Source organism: Zonotrichia leucophrys, unplaced genomic scaffold (genome assembly GCF_028769735.1).
Source record: "Zonotrichia leucophrys gambelii isolate GWCS_2022_RI unplaced genomic scaffold, RI_Zleu_2.0 Scaffold_96_169013, whole genome shotgun sequence".
Lineage (NCBI taxonomy): Eukaryota > Metazoa > Chordata > Aves > Passeriformes > Passerellidae > Zonotrichia > Zonotrichia leucophrys.
This window is the reverse complement of record NW_026992301.1, coordinates 71,247-94,369: the sequence shown is the minus strand read 5'-3', so window position 1 is coordinate 94,369 and position 23,123 is coordinate 71,247. Positions and strand designations below refer to the sequence as shown.

Sequence of the window (23,123 nt, the reverse complement as noted above, 5' to 3'; positions counted from 1 at the left end):
ACCCAAAACCAGTTCCAAAGGGAGGATCTTACCCCATTTTTACCCAAAACCAGTTCCAAAGGAGCCGTTTCTCCCCTTTTTAACCCAAAACCCAATTCCAAGGCTCTTCCCCACCTCGAGCTGCCCCAGCTCCGTGGCGCCGGTGCCGGATGATGAAGATGAGGAGGAAGAAGAGAAGGGAAAAGTAGAAGAAGATCAAGAACCTCAGGACCCAAACACCTGCACAAACTGAGTCCATTCCCCCCCATTTTTGCCCCCGGCCATCAGGTGCAGATCTTGATGTGCGTGCCGAAGAGGAAGAGGAGGAGGATGAAGAAGAGGAAGATGAACCTCAAGACCCAAACACCTGCACAGAGTCCATTCCCCCCCAGATTTGCCCCCGGCCATCAGGTGCAGATCTTGAAGAAGGGGACGATGAAGACAAGGAAGAAGATCAGGAACCTCAGGACCCAAACACCTGCACAAACCAGAGTCCATTCCCCCATTTTCCACCCCGACCATCAGGTGCAGATCTGGATGCGCACACCGAAGAGGAAGAGGAGGAGGATTGAAGAAGAACCTCAGGACCCAAACACCTGCACAAACTGAGTCCATTTCCCCCCATTTTCCACCCAGACCATTGGGTGCAGATCTGGATGCGCGCGCCGAAGAGGAAGAGGAGGAGGATGAAGAAGAACCTCAGGACCCAAACACCTGCACAAACTGAGTCCATTCCCCCCATTTTTGCCCCCGACCATCAGGTGCAGATCTTGATGCGCGTGCCGCGGGCCAGCACGCGGAAGAAGGGGAAGATGAAGACAAGGAAGAAGAACCTCAGGACCCAAACACCTGCACAAACCAGAGTCCATTTCCCCCATTTTCCACCCCGACCATCAGGTGCAGATCTTGATGCGCGTGCCGCGGGCCAGCACGCGGAAGAGGAGGAGGATGAAGACAAGGAAGAAGAAGAAGAACCTCAGGACCCAAACACCTGCACAGAGTCCATTTCCCCCCATTTTTGCCCCCGACCATCAGGTGCAGATCTTGATGCGCGTGCCGCGGGCCAGCACGCGGAAGAAGGGGAAGACGCGCTGGCGGCAGCAGCAGATGTGGAAGGTGTGGATGTGGCTCATGCTCTCGGCGTTGTAGAAGCACAGCTGGCCCCGCTCGTAGTCCAGGTAGACCCCGAATCTGCGCGGCTGCTCGGCGGGCGCCAGCGCCGTCTGCTCCGTGGCCGTCAGCGCCTGGTACTTCTTGCCCGACGTGCCCAGCGCCCAGATCTCGCGCCAGGGCGCCGGGGCTGGGCCGTGGGCGCCCTGGGGCCGCGCGCGGGCGCTCTCGCGGGCGGCGCCCACGGCCCAGCCCCGGCGCCCGCCCACCTCCACCTCCCAGTAGTGGCGGCCGGCGGTGAAGCCGGGCGAGCCCAGCACGCACAGATCGGTGCCGGCGGCGCCGTCCGGGCGAGGCGGCCGCGCCCCGTCCGCGGGCTCCGCGCGCCGCTCGGACAGACGGACGCTGCGCCGGTCCGGGGACAGGCTGAGCCGCGGGTGCGCCGTCGAGGGGTCCAGGGTCACGTCGGCTGCGGGGCGGGCGGGCGGTCAGGGGGGTTCGGGGCGGGATTGGTGCCCCTGAACGCTGAATTTCCACTCCCTTGACTTGCTAAGTTTCACCCTTTTAACACCAAATTTCCGCTCCCTTGACTTCCTAAGTTTCACCCTTTTAACACCAAATTTCCGCTCCCTTGACTTCCAAGTTTTCACCCTTTTAACCCCAAATTTCCAATCCTGCTACTTCCAAAGTTTCACCCTTTTAACACCAAATTTTCACCCTTGTAACACCAAATTTTCACCCCTTTAACCCCAAATTTCTACTCCTTCAACTTCCAAATTTTCACCCTTTTAACACCAAATTTCCACTCCCTCAACTTCCAAATTTTCACCCTTTTAACACCAAATTTCCACTCCCTTAACTTCCAAAGTTTCACCCTTTTAACACCAAATTTCTACTCCTTCAACTTCCAAATTTTCACCCTTTTAACCCCAAATTTCTACTCCTTCAACTTCCAAATTTTCACCCCTTTAACCCCAAATTTCCAATCCCTTCAATCCCCAATTTCCAGTCTTTTCTCCCCAATTTTCAATCCCTTTAACCCCAAATTTCCAATCCCTTCAATCCCCAATTTCCAGCCTTTTCTCCCCAATTTTCACTCCCTTCAATCCCCAATTTCCAGCCTTTTCACCCCAATTCCCACTCCTTTAACCCCAGAATTTCTACTCCTTTAAACAACAGATTTTCCCAACTCCAACTCCTTCAAACCCCCAATTTTCAATCTTTTAACCCCAAATTTCCACCCCTTTAAGCATCAGATTTTCCCCTCTCCAACTCCCAACTCCAACCGCTTCAAACCCCCAATTTTCGATCTTTTAACCCCAAATTTTCCCCTCCCCACCTTGAGGCACTTTGCTGAAGACCTTTTCCATCTTCCTCATCACCACGTCCTGCAGGAAACAATTCCTGAACCTCCTCCCCACGTCCACCGGGATCATCTCGGGCTCCTGGAATTTGATGTTCTCACACCTGGAAAATGGGGGGAAAACGGCGGAAATTGGGATTCAGCTGCTCCAAGGGGCCCTCCCAGCCTTCCTGCTGCCCCAAAATATCCCAAACCGGCCCCAAAATCCCCCAAACCAGCCCCAAAATCCCTCCTGGGAACGGGGACTCACCTGATGAAGGTGCCTTTGATGTCCTGGCAGGTGCCAAACACAGAAGGGAAGAGAAAAAAAGTGAAAATTTTAATGAGGATTTGGGTTGGTCCTGAGGGATTCCGTTTTAACCCAAAATTGGCTCCAAAGGGGCGGATTTTGCCCCATTTTAACCCAAACTGGGGATCTTGCCCCGTTTTAACCCAAAACCAGTTCCAAATGGGCGGATTTTGCCCCATTTTAACTCGAACCCAACTCCAAGCTGGATCCTGCCCCATTTTAACTCAAAATCAGTTCCAAATGGGTGGTTTTTGCCCCATTTTAACCCAGAACCAGCTCCAAAGGGGCAGATCCTGCCCCATTCTAACCCAAACCCAGTTCCAAGGTGGATTTTGCCCCATTTTAACCCAAAATTGCTTCCCCGCAGCCTCGGCCTCGCTGATCAGGCGCTGCAGGGCTGCCCCTCGCTCCTCCAGCGCGCCCAGGTTGCATTGCTGCCATTCCCCAGTCCCATTTTATCCCATTTTACCCCATTTTACCCCAGTTTCACCCCATTTAACCCCACCTTGAGCAGCTGCAGCCCGTCCTGCGCCCAGGTTGCATTGCTCCCATCGCAATCCCAGTTTATCCCAGTAACGCACCAGTAACACCCCATTTTACCCCATTTCACCCCATTTTACCCCACCTTGAGCAGCTGCAGCCCGTCCTGCGCCCAGGTTGCATTGCTCCCATCACAATCCCAGTTTATCCCAATTTCACCCCATTTCACCCCATTTTACCCCACCTTGAGCAGCTGCAGCCCGTCCTGTGCCCAGGTTGCATTGCTCCCATCGCAATCCCAGTTTATCCCAGTAACGCACCAGTAACACCCCATTTTACCCAATTTCACCCCATTTTACCCCACCTTGAGCAGCTGCAGCCCGTCCTGCACCCAGGTTGCATTGCTCCCATCACAATCCCAGTTTACCCCATTTCACCCCATTTCACCCCATTTTACCCCATTTTACCCCACCTTGAGCAGCTGCAGCCCGTCCTGCGCCCAGGTTGCATTGCTCCCATCACAATCCCATTTTACCCCATTTTAACCCAGTTTATCCCATTTTACCCCACCTTGAGCAGCTGCAGCCCGTCCTGCCTCCCCGCAGCCTCGGCCTCGCTGATCAGGCGCTGCAGGGCTGCCCCTCGCTCCTCCAGGTTGCATTGCTCCCATCACAATCCCAGTTTACCCCAGTTTACCCCAATTTCACCCCATTTTACCCCAGTTTAACCCCACCTTGAGCAGCTGCAGCCCGTCCTGCCTCCCCGCAGCCTCGGCCTCGCTGATCAGGCGCTGCAGGGCCGCCCCCCGCTCCTCCAGCGCGCCCAGGTTGCATTGCTCCCATCACAATCCCAGTTTATCCCAGTAACACACCAGTAACACCCCATTTTACCCAATTTCACCCCAGTTTCACCCCATTTTACCCAATTTCACCCCAGTTTACCCCAATTTTACCCCATTTCACCCCACCTTGAGCAGCTGCAGCCCGTCCTGCCTCCCCGCAGCCTCGGCCTCGCTGATCAGGCGCTGCAGGGCCGCCCCCCGCTCCTCCAGCGCGCCCAGGTTGCGCTGCTGCCGCGCCTGCAGCGCCTGGTGCCGCTCCTGCAGCTGCCGCAGCAGCAGCAGCTGCTCCCCGGCCAGGAAGCGCTGCAGCTCCTCGAAATCGGCCTCCAGCTCCTGCATCTCCGCCTGCATCTGCTCCTGGGGGGGGAAAGGGGGTTGGCGGGTTTTTAGTAGAGGATTTGTGGGTTGGAGCGAGGATTTCCAGGGTTTTAACCCCAAATTTCCACTCCTTTAACCACAAAATTCAGATTTGAGCATTTCCAGCCTTTTAACCCCAAATTTACAGCCCTTTAACACCAAATTTCTACGGTGGAGCGATGATTTCCAGCCTTTTAGTACCAGATTTCCGGTCCTTTAACCCCAAATTTCCACTCCTTTAACCACAAAATTCAGATTTGAGCATTTCCAGCCTTTTAACCCCAAATTTACAGCCCTTTAACACCAAATTTCTACGGTGGAGCGATGATTTCCAGCCTTTTAACCCCAAATTTACAGCCCTTTAACACCAAATTTCTACGGTGGAGCGACGATTTCCAGCCTTTTAACCCCAAATTTACAGCCCTTTAACACCAAATTTCTACGGTGGAGCGATGATTTCCAGCCTTTTAGTACCAGATTTCCAGTCCTTTAACCCCAAATTTCTACTCCTTTAGCCCCAAACTTGGGGTTAGACCAACAATTTCCAGCCTTTTAACCCCAAATTTTCTGTGTTGGAGCAAAGATTTCCAGGGTCGGAGTGACAATTTCCAACCTTTTAACCCCAAATTTCCACTTCTTTAACCCCAAAGTTGGGATTTGAGCATTTCCAGCCCTTTAGCACCAAATTTCTGTCTTGGAGCAGCGATTTCCAGCTTTCAAATACCAAATTTCTGTGTTGGAGTGACGATTTCCAACCTTTTAACCCCAAATTTCCACTTCTTTAACCCCAAAGTTGGGATTTGAGCATTTCCAGCCTTTTAACCCCAAATTTCCACTCCTTCAGCAATGATTTCCCTTAATGGAGAGAATTGAGAATGGAAGTTCAGAAGGGATAAAATGGTGCAGAAAAGGGGATTTTAGTGCTCTGGTGCTGTTTTTTGGGCTGGAAAGGGATAAAATGGGGCAGAAAATGGGATTTTAGTGCTCTGGTGCTGTTTTTTGGGCTGGAAAGGGATAAAATGGGGCACAAAATGGGATTTTAGTGTCCTGGCACTGGTTGGGAAGGGATAAAATGGTGCAGAAAATGGGATTTTAGTGCTCTGGGACTGTTTTTGGGCTGGAAAGGGATAAAATGGTGCAGAAAATGGGATTTTAGTGCCCTGGCACTGGTTTTTGGGCTGCAAAGGGATAAATTCATGCAGAAAATGGAATTTAAGTGCTCTGGTGTTGTTTTTTGGGCTGGAAAGGGATAAAATGGGGCACAAAATGGGATTTTAGTACCCTGGCACTGTTTTTTGGGCTGGAAAGGGATAAATTCATGCAGAAAATGGAATTTAAGTGCTCTGGTGTTGTTTTTTGGGCTGGAAAGGGATAAAATGGTGCAGAAAAGGGGATTTTAGTGCCCTGGCACTGTTTTTTGGGCTGGAAAGGGATGAATTGGTGCAGAGCTCACCCTGAGCAGGGAGATTTTCTCCTCCTCGCTGGATTTCTGCTTCAGCACCGCGTCCAGCTGCCGGCGCAGGGGCTCCAGGTGGCTCTGGAGCTTGGTCTGAGGGAGGGGAGGGGGCTCAGGCCGGGCACAGCCGGGGGTTCTGATCCCCAAAAACCCCGCAAAACCCAGAAAAAACCCAAAGAACCCCAAATCCCCCCCTCCCCAGTCACTGAACCGCTCCAGCCAGCGCTGCCCCTGTAACCCTCGTGCCTCAAACCCCCCAAAATCCCAAACAAACCCCCCCCAAAAAAACCCCATAAAACCCCCAAAACTCCCCAAATTCTCACCTTGCACTCCTGGAGCGCCTCGTCGAGCGGCAGCACGCTGTGCTGCTTGTGCCCCCCGTGCCCCCAGCACACCACGCACCCAAACCCCCCAAAAACACCCCCAAAAACACCCCAAAAAACCCAAATCTCCCCAAATTCTCACCTTGCACTCCTGCAGGGCCTCGTCGAGGGGCAGCACGCTGTGCTGCTCGTGCCCCTGCGCCCCCAGCACACCACACAGACACCACACCCAAACCCCCAAAAACACCCCCAAAACACCCTAAAAACCCCAAATCTCCCCAAATTCTCACCTTGCACTCCTGCAGCACCTCGTCGAGGGGCAGCACGCTATGCTGCTCGTGCCCCTGCACCGCCTGGCACACCACGCAGACACCGCACCCAAACCCCCCAAACAAACACCCCCAAAAACACCCTAAAAACCCCAAATCTCCCCAAATTCTCACCTTGCACTCCTGGAGCGCCTCGTCGAGGGGCAGCACGCTGTGCTGCTTGTGCCCCCCGTGCCCCAGCACACCACGCAGACACTGCACCCAAACCCCCCAAAAAAACCCTAAAAACCCCAAAACTCCCCAAATTCTCACCTTGCACTCCTGGAGCGCCTCGTCGAGGGGCAGCACGCTGTGCTGATTGTGCCCCCTGCGCCGCTGGCACACCACGCACCCAAACCCCCAAACAAACACCCCCAAAAACACCCCAAAAACCCCAAATCTCCCCAAATTCTCACCTTGCACTCCTGCAGGGCCTCGTCGAGGGGCAGCACGCTGTGCTGCTTGTGCCCCCGCGCCTCCCGGCACACCACGCACCCAAACCCCCAAAAACACCCCCAAAAACACCCCAAACACCCTAAAAACCCCAAATCTCCCCCATTTTGTACCTTACACTCCTGGAGCGCCTCGTCGAGGGGCAGCACGCTGTGCTGCTTGTGCCCCCGCGCCTCCCGGCACACCACGCAGATCGGCGCCAGGTCCTGCTCGCAGAAGAGCTTGAGGGGCTCGCGGTGCTTGGGGCAGAGCTCGGGGGGCCCGCCGGGCGCGGGGCCGGGCTCGGGGGCGGTGCCGGTGGTTCCGGCGGTTCCGGTTCCGGCGGTGCCGGTGCCGCCGGGGCCCGGGTGCAGCTGGCGGATGATGTGCACCATGTTGGCCAGCTGCAGGTTGGGCCGGAAGCTGCGCTGCGAGAACGACTTGCGGCACTGCGGGCACGTGAAGGCGGCGGGGCCTTCCTCGGCGTCGTCATCCTCGTCCTCGTCGTCCTCCTCCTCCTCATCCTCCGCCTCCTCCTCCTCCTCCACGTCCTCCTCCATGGCGTCCTCGTCGTAGCCCAAGTAGAGCCCGCTGCCCTCCGCGCCCTCGGCCCAGGCGGCGCCGCCTTCGTCCTCATCCTCCTCCTCCTCGTCCTCGGCGGGGTCTCCCCACAGCTCGCCTTCCTCCTCCTCATCCTCCTCCTCCTCTTCCTCCCACATGTCGTCCTCCTCCTCCTCCTCCTCCACGCCGTCCTCCTCCTCCTCCTCGTGCTCTACATCCAGCTCGTCTTCCTCCAGCTCTTCCTCCTCTTCTTCCTCCTCCTCCTCCTCCTCCTCCTCCTCGAGCTCGGAGCGCTCCGGGCCGGGTTCGGCTCCGCCGCCGCCGCGGGCCCAGAGGCGGGAGATGCAGCCGCGGCAGAAGTTGTGCCCGCAGCCGATGGACACCGGGTCGGCGAAGTAATCGAGGCAGATGGCGCAGATCGCCTCCTCCTGCAGCGTCTCCACCGGGTCCGGCCGCAGGGAACCGGGGCCGCCCAGCGCCAGCGGCGCCGCCATGCCCGGGGGGCGCCTTCCTCCTCCTCCTCCTCTCCTCTTCCTCCTCCTCCGCTCGGTTCAGCCCCCCCGGCCCGGCCCGGGCCCCGCTAGGCCTCACCGGGCCCCGCTAGGCCTCACCGGAACCCGCTAGGCTTTACCGGGCCTCCTCACCGGGCCTCGCCGCCGCGGTCCCCCCGCGCTCTCAGGGTGCCAGAAGAGCCGCTCGGTGCTCGCTGGGTGTCGCCCGGGTCCTGCTCGGTGCCCCGCTCGGTTCCTCCCGGTTCCTCTCGGTTCCCTCCGGTTCCTCCCGGGCCGCGCTCGCCCGGCGGCGGCTCCGCCACAGACGGGAAAGGCCGCGGAACTTCCGCCTTCCGGTTGAGGCACCGCCTCTTCCGCCCAATATGACAGGAAGTGGCTCCTGTTGCCGGGGTTTGTCTACCCACGCCACTCGTTGGTTTTGGAGGACTGGGAGTGGAACCGGAAGTGGGGCATTACCGGCTTTTCCCGCGCCCAGCGCAACCCGAGGCGCTCCGAGCTCCCTGGTCCGGGTTCCGGTTCTTTTCGAGTACTGGTCCCGCTCCGGTTCCCCCCGGCCGCTCTCTCCTGGCGGCGGCTCGGCCGCACAGGGGAAAGGCCGAGGAACTTCCGGCTTCCTGTTGAGACCCCGCCTCTTCCGCTCAACGTGACCGAGAGTGATTCTGGTTGCCGAGCAACGGCGGAAGTGTAGGCTTCGCCGCTTCCGCCAGGGTTTGGCTAGCCACGCAACTCGTTGGTCTTGGAGGACTGTGGGCGGTGCCATCTTGGCGGGGCGGGCTTGAGGGCTGGGCCGGGGCGGGGCATTGTCGGCTTTCCCCGCCCCCAGCGCAGCCCGGGGCGCTCCGAATCCCTCGGTCCCGGTTCTTGTCCCGGTTCCGGTTCTGGTCCCGGTTCCTGTCCCGGTCCCGCTCAGGTATTTTTGCCCTTTTTACCCAAAATCCCCTCTTTTCCCCATGGTTTTCCCTGTCCCGGTCCCTGTCCCGGTCTCGCTCAGGTATTTTTTCCTTTTTTACCCAAAATCCCTCATTTTCCCCGCACTTTTCCCTGTCCCGGTTCCAGTCCCGGTTCCGGTTCCTGTCCCGGTCAGGATCCCGGTCCCTCTCGGGTATTTTTTCCCATTTTACCCAAAATTCCCCATTTCCGCCGCGGTTTTCCCTGCCGGCGCGGCGGCCGAAGCTCAGCGTTTCTGTAGTGTAGTGGTTATCACGTTCGCCTCACACGCGAAAGGTCCCCGGTTCGAAACCGGGCAGAAACACTCCTCCTTTTCCTTCCCATCGCTTTTTCCCTTTTATCCCTTATTTTTCCCCTCATTCCGGCACTGTCAGCTCATCTGAGCTTTTCTCTCCGCTCAGTTTTCTTTGCGTGATTTTGAATCTCAGCTCTTTTTCCCTTCCTGCCTTCTCCAGCCAAACTTTCCTTCATCGTCCCCAAAACTCCACCATCCCTCACGCCCTCCTCCTCCTCCTCCTCTTCATCCCCAGGTCCCAGCACCCCACAGGGAGGAAGCACACCCTCCTCATCCTCTTCTTCATCCCCAACATCCACCATCCCTCACACCTTCCTGTTCTTCCTCCCCAATATCCAGGATCCCGGAGGGAGGAAGCACACCCTCCTCCTCCTCCTCATCCCCAGGATCCCAAAGGGAGGAAGCACACCCTCCTCCTCCTCCCCCCGGCCCCATGGCGCTCCCCAGCCCCGCCGAGCAGCTCCGCGCCGCCGCCTCGTGCCCGGTGTGCCTGGAGCTCTTCCGCGACCCCGTCTCTCTGCGCTGCGGCCACAACTTCTGCCGGGGCTGCGTGGAGCGCTGCGGGCCGGGCCCCGGCGCGGCGGCGGGGCCGCTCTGCTGCCCGCAGTGCCGGGACGCGGCGCCGGGCGGCGGGAGCAGCAGCCTGAGGCCGAGCCGGGAGCTCGGGCACATCGCGGGCATCGCCCGGGAGCTGCTCCCGGCGCTGCTCCCCGCGCCGCCGCCGGCGACGCCGGGGGACGGCTCCGTGTGCGGGCGGCACCGGGAGCCGCTGCGGCTCTTCTGCCGCGAGGAGCGGGCGCTGCTGTGCGCCGAGTGCGCGCGGGAGCGCCGGGAGCGGCACCGGGAGCGGCACCGGGGACAGGAGCGGGAACAGGAGCGGGAACAGGAGCGGGAGCAGCACCGGGAGCAGGACCGGGAGCAGCACCGGGAGCAGCACCGGGGACAGGAGCGGGAACAGGACCGGGAGCAGCACCGGGAGCAGCGCCGGGGACAGGACCGGGAGCGGCACCGGGAGCAGCACCGGGGACAGGAGCGGGGACAGGAGCGGGAACAGGACCGGGAGCAGCACCGGGGACAGGACCGGGAACAGGAGCGGGGACAGCAGCGGGAGCAGCAATGGGAGCGGCGCCGGGAACAGGACCGGGAACAGGACCGGGAGCAGCACCGGGAACAGGAGCGGGGACAGCAGCGGGAGCAGCAATGGGAGCACCGGGTGGTGCCAGTCGAGGAGGCGGCGAGGGAGTACCGGGTGAGAGCCCTGGGGACAGCCAGGGGATAGGGACACTCGGGATGGGGACAACTGGACAATGGGGACACCGGGAGTACCGGGTGAGAGCCCTGGGGACAGTCGGGGGACAGGGGCAGCCCTGACAGTGCCACTCTGGGGATGGGGACACGGGGAGTACCGGGTGAGAGCCCTGGGGACAGCCAGGGCATGGGGACACTCGGGATGGGGACAGCCAGGATGGGGACAGCTGGACAATGGGGACACCGGGAGTACCGGGTGAGAGCCCTGGGGACAGCCAGGGCATGGGGACAGCCAGGGCATGGGGACAGCCAGGATGGGGACAGCTGGACAATGGGGACACCGGGAGTACCGGGTGAGAGCCCTGGGGACAATCGGGGGACACTTGGGATGGAGTGGGGACAACCGGACAATGGGGACAGCCAGGGGACACTCGGGATGGGGACACTCAGGGGATGGGGACAGCCAGGGGACAGGGACATCCCTGACAGTGCCACTGTGGGGATGGGGACAGCCGGGATGGGGAAATCTCTCTTATCTGGGGCTCCCAGCCCTCCCTGGACGCGAGGCTGGCTCCGGCTCAGCTCCTCGCTCCTTCTTGGAAAATTATTATTATTATTATTATTATTATTATTATTATTATTATTATTATTATTATTATTTCCAAGCTCCTTCTTCCTGTGCAAAGCATCTCCCATCTCAGACCAGGGATAGAGGAAATTTTGGTGAGAAAACAGAATTTTCTCAGCCCCTCCGAGTTCACTTTTTATTTCCCTGCAGGAGCAGATCCAGAGCTGCCTCCAGGCTTTGAAGGAGGAGAGAGAAAAATTCCTGGAAAGCCGAAAATCCGGAGCTTGGAGGAGTCTGCACCTGGTGGGAGCAGTGGAGGGGTCGGGGGCCGGGCTGGATCTGGGGTTTGGGTCCCTCCCTCTGCCCCAGCGCTGTTTTGAGGCCAAACCTCCCGAATTTGGCTCATGGAGTGTTGGGTTTATCAGCTGGGGTTCAGCCGGGGCTGCGCCGGGGAGATAACGAGGGGAGGGAGGTGCCAGGAAAATCCACAAACATCAGAGGTTTGTGCCCAAAAAGGAGACAGAAAAATTAACCCACAAACACCAGAGGTTTGTGCCCGAAAAGGAGACAGAAAAATAAATTAACCCCCAAACATCAGAGGTTTGTGCCCAAAAAGGAGACAGAAAAATAAATTAACCCCCAAACATCAGAGGTTTGTGCCCAAAAAGGTGTCAGGAAAATTAACCCCGAAACAGCAGAGGTTTGTGCCCAAAAAGGAGACAGAAAAGTCCTTTTTTCTTTTTTTTTGGCTTTATTCAAATTAAGGGAGAGGCCATGGGGCATTCCTCTGGGATCTCTCAAATTTTTGGAGGACACAGCCTCCTTTTTATCCCAATTTCCCTCTCTTTTTCCCCATTTCTGAGGTACCTGAGAGGTTTTGACTTCCCAAAAGGAACATCACCACAACATCCATTTCAATACCAGAAACCCTAAAATCCGCGTTTTTTCACCCAGGACAGGACGCAGGGCCAGAGGTGACCCCAACATGATGAGCATTCCCACATTGACCCCAACACGAGGAACATCACCACAACGTTCATTTTAATACCCAAAACCCTAAAATCCGCGTTTTGCACCCAGGACAGGGCACGGGGCCAGAGGTGACCCCAACGTGATGAGCATTCCCACATTGACCCCAACACGAGGAACATCACCACAACATCCATTTTAATACCCAAAACCCTAAAATCCGTGTTTTTCACCCAGGACAGGGCGCGGGGCGAGCAGTGACCCGACGTGATGAACATCACCACAACATCCATTTTAATACCCAAAACCCTAAAATCCGTGTTTTTTCACCCAGGACAGGGCGCGGGGCGAGCAGTGACCCGACGTGATGAACATCACCACAACGTTCATTTTAATACCCAAAACCCTAAAATCCGCGTTTTTCACCCAGGACAGGACGCGGGGCGAGCAGTGACCCGACGTGATGAGCATCACCACAACATCCATTTTAATACCCAAAACACTAAAATCCGCGTTTTTCACCCAGGACAGGGCGCGGGGCGAGGGGCAGCAGCTGGCGCGGGAGTTCCGGGAGTTGCGGCGCTCCCTGGAGGAGCAGCAGCGCCTCCTGCTGGCGCAGCTCGGGGGCCTGGAGGCGGCCATCGGCCGGGGCCGGGAGCAGGCGGTGGAAAAGGTCTCGGAGGAGTTGTCCCAGCTGGACACGCTCATCTGGGAGATGGAGGGGAAATTCCAGCAGCCCCCGGGCCGATTCCTGCAGGTGGGAGACCCCGGGAGGGAGAAAGGGGGAATGGATAAAATACAAAATTCAGCACCAAAATCGTCCCCTCAGGAGCTCCCCTGGTGTCATTGCCGGGTGGGACAGAGCTGGGACACCGCTGGGAAGTGGTTTGGGTGTGGGTTAGGATGGGTCCCCTAAAAGCCCCCAAAATCCCCAAGTAAATACCCCAAAATCCCCCTAAAAAATCCCCACAAAATCCCCCCCCAAAACCACCCAAAATCCCCACAAAATCCCCCCAAAAACCACCCAAAATCCCCACAAAAAACACCCAAAATCCCCAATAAACCCCCAAAAAACACCCAAAACCCCCACAAAATCCCCCAAAAAACACCCAAAATCCCCACAAAATCCCCCCAAAAAACACCCAAAATCCCCAAATAAACCCCAAAAATCTACCCAAAAAATCCCTCCAAATCCCTAAATAAATCCCCCCAAAATCCCCCTCAAAAAAAACCCCCAAAATCTACCCAAATAAATCCCCCAAAATCCCTAAATAAATTCCCCAAAATCTACCCAAAAAATCCCCCCAAAAATGCACAAGAATCTCCAAAAAAAACCCACCCCAAAATCTACCCAAAAAATTCCTCCCCCAAAATTCCACAAGAATTCCCCCAAAAAATCCCCAACCCCCCCACCCCAAAAACCCCACCAAAAAAAAGCCCCAAAAATTGCTGAAAAAATCACAAAAAAAAATCACCAAAAAATCACCAAAAAAATCTCCAAAAACCCACCCAAAAATTTAAAAAAAAATCCCAAAAATGCCTCCAACCCAAACCAGGCCGGAGTTCTTTGATCGTGGGATTTGTAGGACCACGGGTCGCTGTTCCTCCTCTGTAACCATCTCCTCTCTCCTCCCACCCTCAGGACATCCAGCAGCTCCTGGACAGGTGAGGCCGCTCCTTCTGCACCTCTGGGTGAAATTCCCTCAAATTCCCACCCAAAATCCCTCAAATTCCCACCCAAAATCCCTCAAATTCCCACCCAAATTCCCTCAAATTCCCACCCAAATTCCCACCCAAATTCCCACCCAAATTCCCTCAAATTCCCACCCAAATTCCCACCCAAATTCCCTCAAATTCCTTCCAAAATTCATTCAAATTCCCACCCAAATTCCCACTCAAATTCCCACCCAAATTCCCACTCAAATTCCCTCAAATTCCCACCCAAATTCCCTCAAATTCCCACCCAAATTCCCACTCAAATTCCCTCAAATTCCCACCCAAATTCCCACCCAAATTCCGACTCAAATTCTCACCCAAATTCCCACTGCGCTGCTCCGGGCTCAGGAATTTGGGTCTGGGGGGAAGGAAACTGCCCAGGAAGGGCAGGGAAAATATTTTATTTATTATTTTATTTATTATTTTATTTATTATTTTATTTATTATTTTATTTATTATTTTATTTAATATTTTATTTATTATTTTATTTAATATTCTATTTAAAATGTTATTTAATATTTTATTTAATATTTTATTGTTCCTGGGAGAATATTTAATGAGAATAAAATGAACCATTGGATTGGGGGACTTTGCCCCTTTTTTTGCCTCATTTTTGCCCCTTTTCCCCCCGTTTTTGCCCCTTTTTTTTGGCCCCTGTTTTCCCCTTTTTTTGGCCCATTTTTTGCCCATTTTCTGGTCCCGTTTTTGGCAGCTGTGAGACGATGAGGTTCCAGCCCCCGGCCGAAATCTCCCCCGAGCTGGAGAGGAGCCTGGAGGATTTCGCCCAGAGGAACATCCTGGTGAGGCGCACCTTGAGGAGATGCCAAGGTGGGACAGGGTGGGAAATCCAGGAGGAATGGGGCAAAATCCGGGAGAAACGGGTCATTTTGGGGGCACACCTGTCAGAAATGGGGTTATTTTGTGGGATAAATGGGGTTATTTTGTGGGATAAATGGGGTTATTTTGTGGGATACCTGGGATAAATTGAGTTATTTTGTGGGATTCCCCACAAATGGGGTTATTTTGTGAGATTCCTGGGAAAAATGAGATTATTTTGTGGGATTCCTAACAGAAATGGGGTTGTTTTGTGAGATACCTGTCAGAAATTGTGTAATTTTGTGGGATGCCTGACAGAAATGTTTTTGGGCGGTTTTTTGGGGTATCCAGGAACTTTTCACCTGAGGTTTTTTGTGGTCCAAAACCAGCTGGGAAGTGGAGAGGAGGGAAAAACCAGCCCAGGTCTCACCCAAAAATCAGATTTTGGGGTGGGAAAATCGAATCCCACAGATTGGAAAAGCCAGGGAAAGCACAGAGAGGGGATAAATCCCCAAATCCTGGGGATGAGTTTGGCTGGGCCAGGGGTTTATCCCGGGGATAAAGGTGATTTTTGACCCCAGATCCCTGAATTCTCTCTCCCCAGACAGCCTCATGTTCCTGCTGCAGGAGCCGGGTGAGTTTGGGGCAGGAAATTCCGGATTTGGGTCTGTGGGAGAGGCTCCCGTGGGAGGGGACACCAAGGGTGACACCCTGGCTGTGCGCAAACCCAAAATATCCCAAAAAGAGAATTTTCCTCCCTTTTCCTGCCCGGGAATTCCGCACTGTGGAACACAGGAGCGGGTTGGGATTCTGGGGATTTTTCCCTTTTTTCAGAATGGCATTTTTCAGGGGATTTTTCCCTTTTTTCAGAATGGCATTTTTCAGGGGATTTTCCCCTTTTTAAGAAGGGCATTTTTCAGGGGATTTTTCTGAGGATTTTCCCCCTTTTCAGAAGGGTTTTTTCCAGGAAATTTCCCCCCCTTTTCAGGGCATTTTTCAGGGGATTTTCCTCTTTTTCAGAAGGCAAATTTCAGGAGGTTGTTCAGGGCATTTTTCAGAGGATTTCCCCCTTTTTCAGAACGGCATTTTTTAGGGAATTTTCCCCTTTTTCAGAGGATTTTTCAGGAGATTTTCCCCCCTTTTTAGAAGGGCATTTTTCAGGGGATTTTCCCCTTTTTTCAGGGCATTTTTCAGGGGATTTTCCCCTTTTTCAGAAGGGCATTTTCCAGGGGATTTTTCCGGGGATTTTTTAGGAGATTTTTCAGGGGATTTCCCCCCTTTTTCTGAAGGCAATTTTCAGGAGGTTGTTCAGGGCATTTTTCAGAGGATTTCCCCCTTTTTCAGAACGGCATTTTTTAGGGAATTTTCCCCTTTTTCAGAGGATTTTTCAGGGGATTTTCCCCTTTTTCAGAGGATTTTTCAGGGGATTTTCCCCCTTTCCAGAGGATTTTTCAGGGGATTTTCCCCCTTTTTTAGAAGGGCATTTTCCAGGGGATTTTTCCGGGGATTTTTTAGGAGATTTTTCAGGGGATTTCCCCCCTTTTTCTGAAGGCAATTTTCAGGGCATTTTTCAGAGGATTTCCCCCTTTTTCTGAATGGCATTTTCCAGGGGATTTTTCCCCTGTTTCAGAGGATTTTTCAGGAGATTTTCCCCCTTTTCAGGAGAATTTCCAGACAATTTTCGCCTTTTTCAGAAGGACATTTTCCAGGGCATTTTTCCGGGGTTTTCCCCCTTTTTCCAAACGGCATTTTCCAGAATGCTGACACCCCCCCGCCCCTCCGTGTCCCCGCAGCCTCGCTCACCCTGGACCCCCACACCGCCCACCCGCACCTGCAGCTCTCGGCCGACGCCAGGGAGGCTCGGGGGCAGCTCCAGCCCCGCGACGCCCCCGAGCGCCCCGAGCGCTTCGACTTCGAGCCCTGCGTGCTGGCGCGGGGCGGCTTCACCTCGGGCCGGCATTTCTGGGAGGTGGAGGTGGGCCGGGGCGGGGTGTGGGCGCTGGGGGTGGTGCGGGAATCCTCCCGCAGGAAGGGCCCCCTGAGCCTGACCCCCAAGGAGGGCGTTTGGGCGCTGGAGGCCTTCCACTCGCTGACGTCGCCCCGCGCCAAGCTGCGCCTGCAGCCGCCGCCGCGCCGGCTCCGCGTGGCGCTGGACTACGAGGGGCGCCGCGTGGCGTTCTTCGGCGCCGGCGACGACGTGCCCATCCTCGAGTACACGCGCGCCGCCTTCAACGGGGAGCGGCTCCGGCCCTGGTTCAAGATGGGCCTGGGCGCGCGGCTGATGGAGGTGACGCGGGGCGAGCGCTGCCAGGACCGCGCCGTGGGCGGCAGGGTCGTGTCCCCCCTGGACTGGGTGGGATTCGGGTTCTCCATGAGGATCTGCTCCTGAGGGGATGAATCCAGGTGATTCCAACTGTTGGAGTCCTGGATTGGTGGATTCGGTTCTCCATGAGATCTGCTCCTGAGGGATGAGGGATGATCCCAGGTGATTCCAACCCTCTGAGTCCCGGATTGGGTGGGATTCGGATTCTCCATGAGGATCTGCTCCTGAGGGAGAGGTTCCAGGTGATTCCACCCTTGAGTACTGGATTGGGTGGGATTCGGGTTCTCATGATGGATCTGCTCCTGAGGGATGAATCCCAGGTGATTCCAACCTTCTGAGTCCGGATTGGGTGGGATTTGGGTTCTCCATGAGGATCTGCTCCTGAGGGAGAATTTCCAGGTCATGCCGACCCTTTGAGTACTGGATTGGGTGGGATTCAGGTTCTCCATGAGGATCTGCTCCTGAGGGGTGAGGGATTCCAGGTGATGCCACCCTTGAGTACCGGAGTGGGTGGGATTCGGGTTCTAGATGTGGATCTGCTCCTGAGGGATGAGTTCCAGGTGATTCCAACCGTTGGAGTCCTGGACTGGGTGGGATTCGGGTTCTCCATGAGGATCTGCTCCTGAGGGGATGAGGGGATGAATCCCAGGTGATTCCAACCGTTGGAGTCCTGGATTGGGTGGGATTTGGGTTCTCCATGAGGATCTGCTCCTGAGGGATGAGGGGATGAATCCCAGGTGATTCCAACCCTCTGAGTCCTCGAGGATCGGATTCTCCAAAAGGACTGCCCGTTGGGATGTGCGGTATTTCCAACTGTTGTGCCTTGGTGGGATTGGATCTCCCAATCTCCTCTGTTCCCAAGTATTCAGAACCCAGAGTACTCTGTGGATGCCCATGAGGACTCGAGCTCCTGCCGGATGGGGGTGAATCCCTGGGATCCAACCCTAGGAGCCGGGTTCGGGTTCTCCATGAGGATCTGCTCCTGAGGGGATGAGGGGATGAATCCCAGGTGATTCCAACCCTCTGAGTACTGGATTGGGTGGGATTCGGGTTCTCCATGAGGATCTGCTCCTGAGGGGATGAATCCCAGGTGATTCCAACTGTTGGAGTCCTGGATTGGGTGGGATTCGGGTTCTCCATGAGGATCTGCTCCTGAGGGCTTTGAGGGGATGAGTTCCAGGTGATTCCAACCTTCTGAGTCCCGGATTGGGTGGGATTTGGGTTCTCCATGAGGATCTGCTCCTGAGGGATGAGTTCCAGGTGATTCCAACCCTCTGAGTCCCGGATTGGGTGGGATTCGGGTTCTCCATGAGGATCTGCTCCTGAGGGATGAGGGGATGAGTTCCAGGTGATTCCAACCCTTGGAGTCCTGGATTGGGTGGGATTCGGGTTCTCCATGAGGATCTGCTCCTGAGGGGATGAATCCCAGGTGATTCCAACCCTCTGAGTCCACCAGGAGGTCTGGGATGGCTCCAGAAGGAGCCCAGTTTGGCGTGTGGGGTTTTTACCTTGTTGTGCCCTTGGTGGGATGGATCCTCCCCAATTTCCTCTTTTCCCAAAGTTTCAGAACCCAGAAATTCCTCTGGATGCCCTGGAGGACTCGAGCTCCTGCCCAGGGGGCTCAGAGACCCTGGCACAGAGCCCAGGACCCCCCCCGTGCCTTTGATTGGGAAAAACAATTACCAACCTTTATATGAAGAATTACAAGCCACGAAAGTTTAAGTGGAATGATAGTGAATTTATCACAGGGTGAAAAAGTAGATTTTTGGGGTTTTTAGAATGGGGCAAGATGGAGGAATCTGGGCGTGTCCAGCCTTTCTTCTTGGCCTGCATCTTCTGCTGGGATGTTGGCACTTTTGGACTGGTTTGGAGAAGAAGCTCACTGTGTATTTAATTTTTATTTGATTTTAATATTGTAGCTTTTTTTATTTTTAATTTTAATATTGTAGTTAATTTAAATATTGTAGTTTTAAATAGTGTGTGTGTAAATATTGTAGTTTTTTGTATAAAAAGATAACCCCGCCCCGGGGGCGGGCAGAGTGCCTGGACTGTCCTGCTGAGAGGACCTCAGCTGGACAGGAGAAATAATTTTAGAGATAGAATAAATAAAAAATAAATAAAATAAACAACCTTGAGAATGAGAAATGAAGAGTTCTGACTCCTTCTTGACTGAGAAAAGAGACTTTTTAATTTATCGTGGGGTCATTCTGAGCAGCAGAGACCCCAGGACCGAAATGGTTTTTGTCCAGGGGGTGTCCTGAGCCCTTCACCCCTCACTTTGGGGGCGGTTTCCACATTCCTAGCATTTGTAATTTTATTTTTCTCATATAAAAGGATGTTTAGTGTTTTTCTGTGTTTTATTTTTCTCAACTAAAAGGATGCCTCCCCCCCCCCGGGATTTCCTCTGGATTTTTGAGTCTCTGGGTGATAAATCAGAAAAATCCACGTGGGATGAGGAAACCTCGCTGAGCTTCCTCCTCCCCAGCTGCTCACACCCAATTTTCACTTTATTTATCCACACAAACCAAATTTATCCACTCACACCCAATTTTCACTTCATTTATTCACGCAAACCCAATTTTTACATTATTTATCCCCAAAAAAGGCTGGGGAGGGACGAGGTGGGACCAGCCCCAGGGCAGGCGGTGCCTCAGATTGCAGACCCAGGACACGAATTCTGGCGATTTCTGCTGCTTTCAGAGACATCAATTTCCTCAAAAACGCGCGATTTTCTTCCGAGGAAACCCAAAAGAGGAAGCGGCAGCAGCGAAACTGCCCCAAAATTAATTCCGGAACCGAGAAGAGGAACCGGGAGCGACGCTGGGCCCGGAAAAACCGGCGCGGGATGGGTTGGGGACTTTTCCCCTCTTTCCATCGGATTTGCCCCATTTCTGGTCCCGCCGAGCCCCGGGAGTTCCTCTCCCACCCGGATCCCGTTTCTCCAGGGTTTTTGGGATGATTTGGGTGCAGGAGCTCCTCTTCCACCCGGATCCCGTTTCTCCAGGGTTTTTGGGATGATTTGGGTGCAGAAGGAGCGGGGCGGAGCAGCTCGGGGGATGAAAACCTGGAATTCTGATGCGGAAAAGCCGGGAGAGCCGGAGGGGCACCTGAGGCGTGGCACGGATCCACCCGGGACAGGGAGGCAGAGCCGGGAAGGACCAAACCCGGCCGGGTCCGGATCCTCAGGGAGGGAATTCCAGCCGGGATTCGGCTTCGGGAGACCGGGGAGGAAGACTCCGAGGAAGGAGAGCGGCCCTGGAGGACCTGGTAGGTGCCGCCTGCTGACCCTGGGGACATTTGGGGACAATCCGAGCTTGCGAATGCTCCTTTGGAGGGAAAACGATGTTAGCACGGATTTGGGCAGAATTTGTCCCGATTTGGGCAGAATTTGGGCAGGGATCTACAGGGATTTGAGCTCCTCGCCTCGGGGTTTGAATCCAGGGTTTTTCCCCACGGGAAATTCCTTTCCATGAGTTCCTGGTCGTATTTCCCACCCCGTTTTTCCTTATTTTTGCAATTTGAAAGCCCTGCTGCCCAAATTTTGTCAAATTCTGCCCAAACTGAGCTCCTCTCGTTCCCACAGCTGCAAGATCTGAAAAATGAGCTGGAGAAGAGGCAGGCGAAAAAAATCCCGGAGATTTCCCACCAGGAAACCCCAGAACAGGGTCAGGAGGAGAAAAAACAGCAGCAGGTGAGGGAATTCTCCCGTTCTGAGGGAAAATCTGGGGAAAAGGGAATTAAACCCCCTGGGGGGGGCTGGTGGTTCCCAGAATTCCCAAATAATTTGCTTTTCTGTGATTTTGAGGGATCTCAGGCTGAGCTGCCTCTCGTTTCTCTCTTCCCCCAGGATGTGAAGAGCTCCATCAGCAGGTTTGTGGTTTCTTCTCCCTGGAAAATCTTTTCCACGAGTTTCCCCCGGAGGAATGGAGGAGGGAACTCGGAAATCGGCTCCTTTTGGGATGTGCTGGTCCTCAGTGATTTGGTCTCAAAAATCTCAAAATAATGTAAAACTCTTGGGTCTTTGCTCCGGCCCAAAATTCCCCCCAAAAATTTCTTCCTTCCTCATAAAAAAATTTAGAAAAAAAATTAGAAAAAAATGTAGGTTTAGAAAAATTAGAAAAAATTTAAGTTTAGAAAAAATGTAGGTTTAGAAAAGGAAATGAATCCAACAGGGAAATTTGGCCTTTGATCTCCTGGATTCCCAAGGGAAAGGGGGGAAATTAAATCCCAAAATTCCAGCAGCACCAGCCCTCATTGCTGGCGGCTCCTGAAACCTCCCTGGCTGTTCTGAGAAGTGTCAGGGGGTTTTGTCGGTTTTGTTTTAATTTATTTTTATTTCCAGGTGTGGGAAAGTGACTTTCCAGCTGCCCCTGGATGCGGCTCCTGGGCTGGAAGAGCGAGTTTGTCACTTCTCCTGGAGGAGCAGCGCCCTGAAGGAAACCCTGAGGAAGCTCCAAGGTACCCAGGGGAGAACAAAACCAGATTTAAATCAGATTTTGGGAGAGCTGGAGGAGCTGAGCTGGCGTTTTCCCGTCCTGGACCCCGACACGGCGCACCCTGAGCTGGCGCTGTCGGAGGACAGGAAGAGCATTTGGTCCAAAGGCAGGGGAGGAAAACCCTTTCAAAATTACAAATTAACACTCCAAATTAACACTCCAAATTAAGAAAACACACCCCAACACTGACCCCAGCTCTGTTCCCCCACAGCCAGCGTGACCCTGGACCCCGACACAGATGGGAAGAGCGTTTGGTCTAAAGACGGGGGGAGGAAAACCCTTACAAAATTACAAATTAACATCCAATTAACATGCCAATTAACACCCCAACACTGACCCAGCTCTGTCCCACAGCCAGCGTGACCCTGGACCCCGACACTGCGCACCCTGAGATGGTTCTCTCTGAGGACGGCAAGAGCATTTGGTCTAAGGGCGGGGGGATGAAAACACAGATTACCAAATTACAAATTGACACTCCAAATTAAGAAAACGCACACACTGACCCCAGCTCTGTCCCACAGCCAGCGTGACCCTGGACCCCGACACGGCGCACCCCGAGCTGGTTCTCTCCGAGGACGGCAAGAGCGTCTGGCGCGGATCCTCGCCCCGCCAGCTCCCGGACTGCCCCGAGCGCTTCGACCACTGGCCCTTCGTGCTGGGCCGCCAGGGCTTCGTGTCCGGGCGCCACTGCTGGCACGTGGACGTGGGCGACGGCGGCGACTGGGCCGTGGGCGTGGCGCGGGACTCGGTGCCCAGGAAGGGGCGGCTGAGCCTGGGCCCGCAGGGCGGCATCTGGGCGCTGGAGAAGTGGGGCGCGCAGCTGCGGGCGCTGACGGCGCGCAAGGTGACCCCGGTGGCGCCGCGGTGGCTGCCGCGCCGGGTCAGCGTGCACCTGGACTGCCACGGCGGCTCCGTGGCCTTCCTGGACGCCGAGGACGGGGCGCTGCTCTTCGTCTTCTCCCGGGCGGCCTTCGGTGGGGAGAGGCTCCGGCCCTGGCTCTGGGTGGTGGGGGCCCGGTCACGGCTGCGCGTGTGGCCCTGAGGGGAAATGTCCCCCAAAACTCACAGAAAATTGTGTGGGTTTGGGGTTTGAGTTTGGGGTTAATATTAGGGTTAGTTTCGGGTTAGAGTTAAGGTTAGAGTTGGGTTACGGTTAGAGTTAAGATTAGGGTTAGGTTAGGGTTAGGGTTAGGGTTAGGGTTAGGGTTTGGGTTATGGGTTTGGATTTGGGTTATGGGTAGGGTTAGGGTTAGGGTTAGGGTTAGGGTTAGGGTTTGGTCTGGGTTTGGATTTGGGTTATGGGTAGGCTTCAGCTTAGCTTTAGGGTTAGGTTTTGGTTAGGGTTACAGTTAGTACCAGGGTTAGGTTAGGTTTAGGGTTAGGCTGGCGTTAGGAGTAGGGTTAACATTCGGTTTAGGGTTAAGGTTATGTTAGGGTTAGGTTTAAGATTAGGGTTAATTTTAGGGGAAAATGAGGCACTAAACAGGGAAGAATCTGTGGAGAAGGGACTGTGGGTCAGAGTAATTTGGAAGAAGGGGAAAATGGGAGAAATTGGAATGGAAAGGCCAATTTTTCCAAGTCTTGCCTGTCTGGCTGTAGACAATCCCACCTCCAAACCAAGGACTCTGAAGTTACATTTTCTTATGTAATGGTGGAGTTGGTCTTTTCTTTCTGAAAAAGGTCCCTGTGGTGACCAGGTCTGTGGATTCCGTGATTTATATCGTTAATAATAA

General features: G+C 54.8%; 2 protein-coding genes and 1 non-coding gene across 3 annotated transcripts; 2 read left to right on the top strand and 1 right to left on the bottom strand.

Moving 5' to 3' along the window:
- Positions 1-8: 8 nt before the first annotated feature.
- On the bottom strand, positions 9-8,603 carry TRIM41 (tripartite motif containing 41). The gene is made up of 6 exons (XM_064737650.1): positions 7,073-8,603; positions 5,873-5,968; positions 4,189-4,419; positions 2,703-2,725; positions 2,429-2,556; positions 9-1,558 (listed from the first exon to the last, which is right to left on the bottom strand). Exons 1-6 carry the CDS (start codon positions 7,991-7,993, stop codon positions 1,011-1,013), a joined length of 1,947 nt encoding a protein of 648 aa, XP_064593720.1. The 5' UTR covers positions 7,994-8,603; the 3' UTR covers positions 9-1,010.
- A 332-nt stretch (positions 8,604-8,935) lies between these two features.
- On the top strand, positions 8,936-22,432 carry LOC135460723 (E3 ubiquitin-protein ligase TRIM39-like). Its single transcript, XM_064737640.1, has 11 exons — positions 8,936-10,503; positions 11,281-11,373; positions 12,566-12,796; positions 13,682-13,704; positions 14,468-14,583; positions 15,176-15,205; positions 16,365-16,957; positions 20,478-20,585; positions 20,742-20,764; positions 21,237-21,352; positions 21,912-22,432. The coding sequence occupies exons 1-11, from the start codon at positions 9,688-9,690 to the stop codon at positions 22,430-22,432; spliced, it is 2,670 nt and encodes an 889-aa protein (XP_064593710.1). The 5' UTR covers positions 8,936-9,687.
- TRNAV-CAC (transfer RNA valine (anticodon CAC)) lies at positions 9,191-9,263 on the top strand. Its single transcript has one exon. It is a non-coding gene; the product is annotated as a tRNA-Val (tRNA).
- Positions 22,433-23,123: the final 691 nt, after the last annotated feature.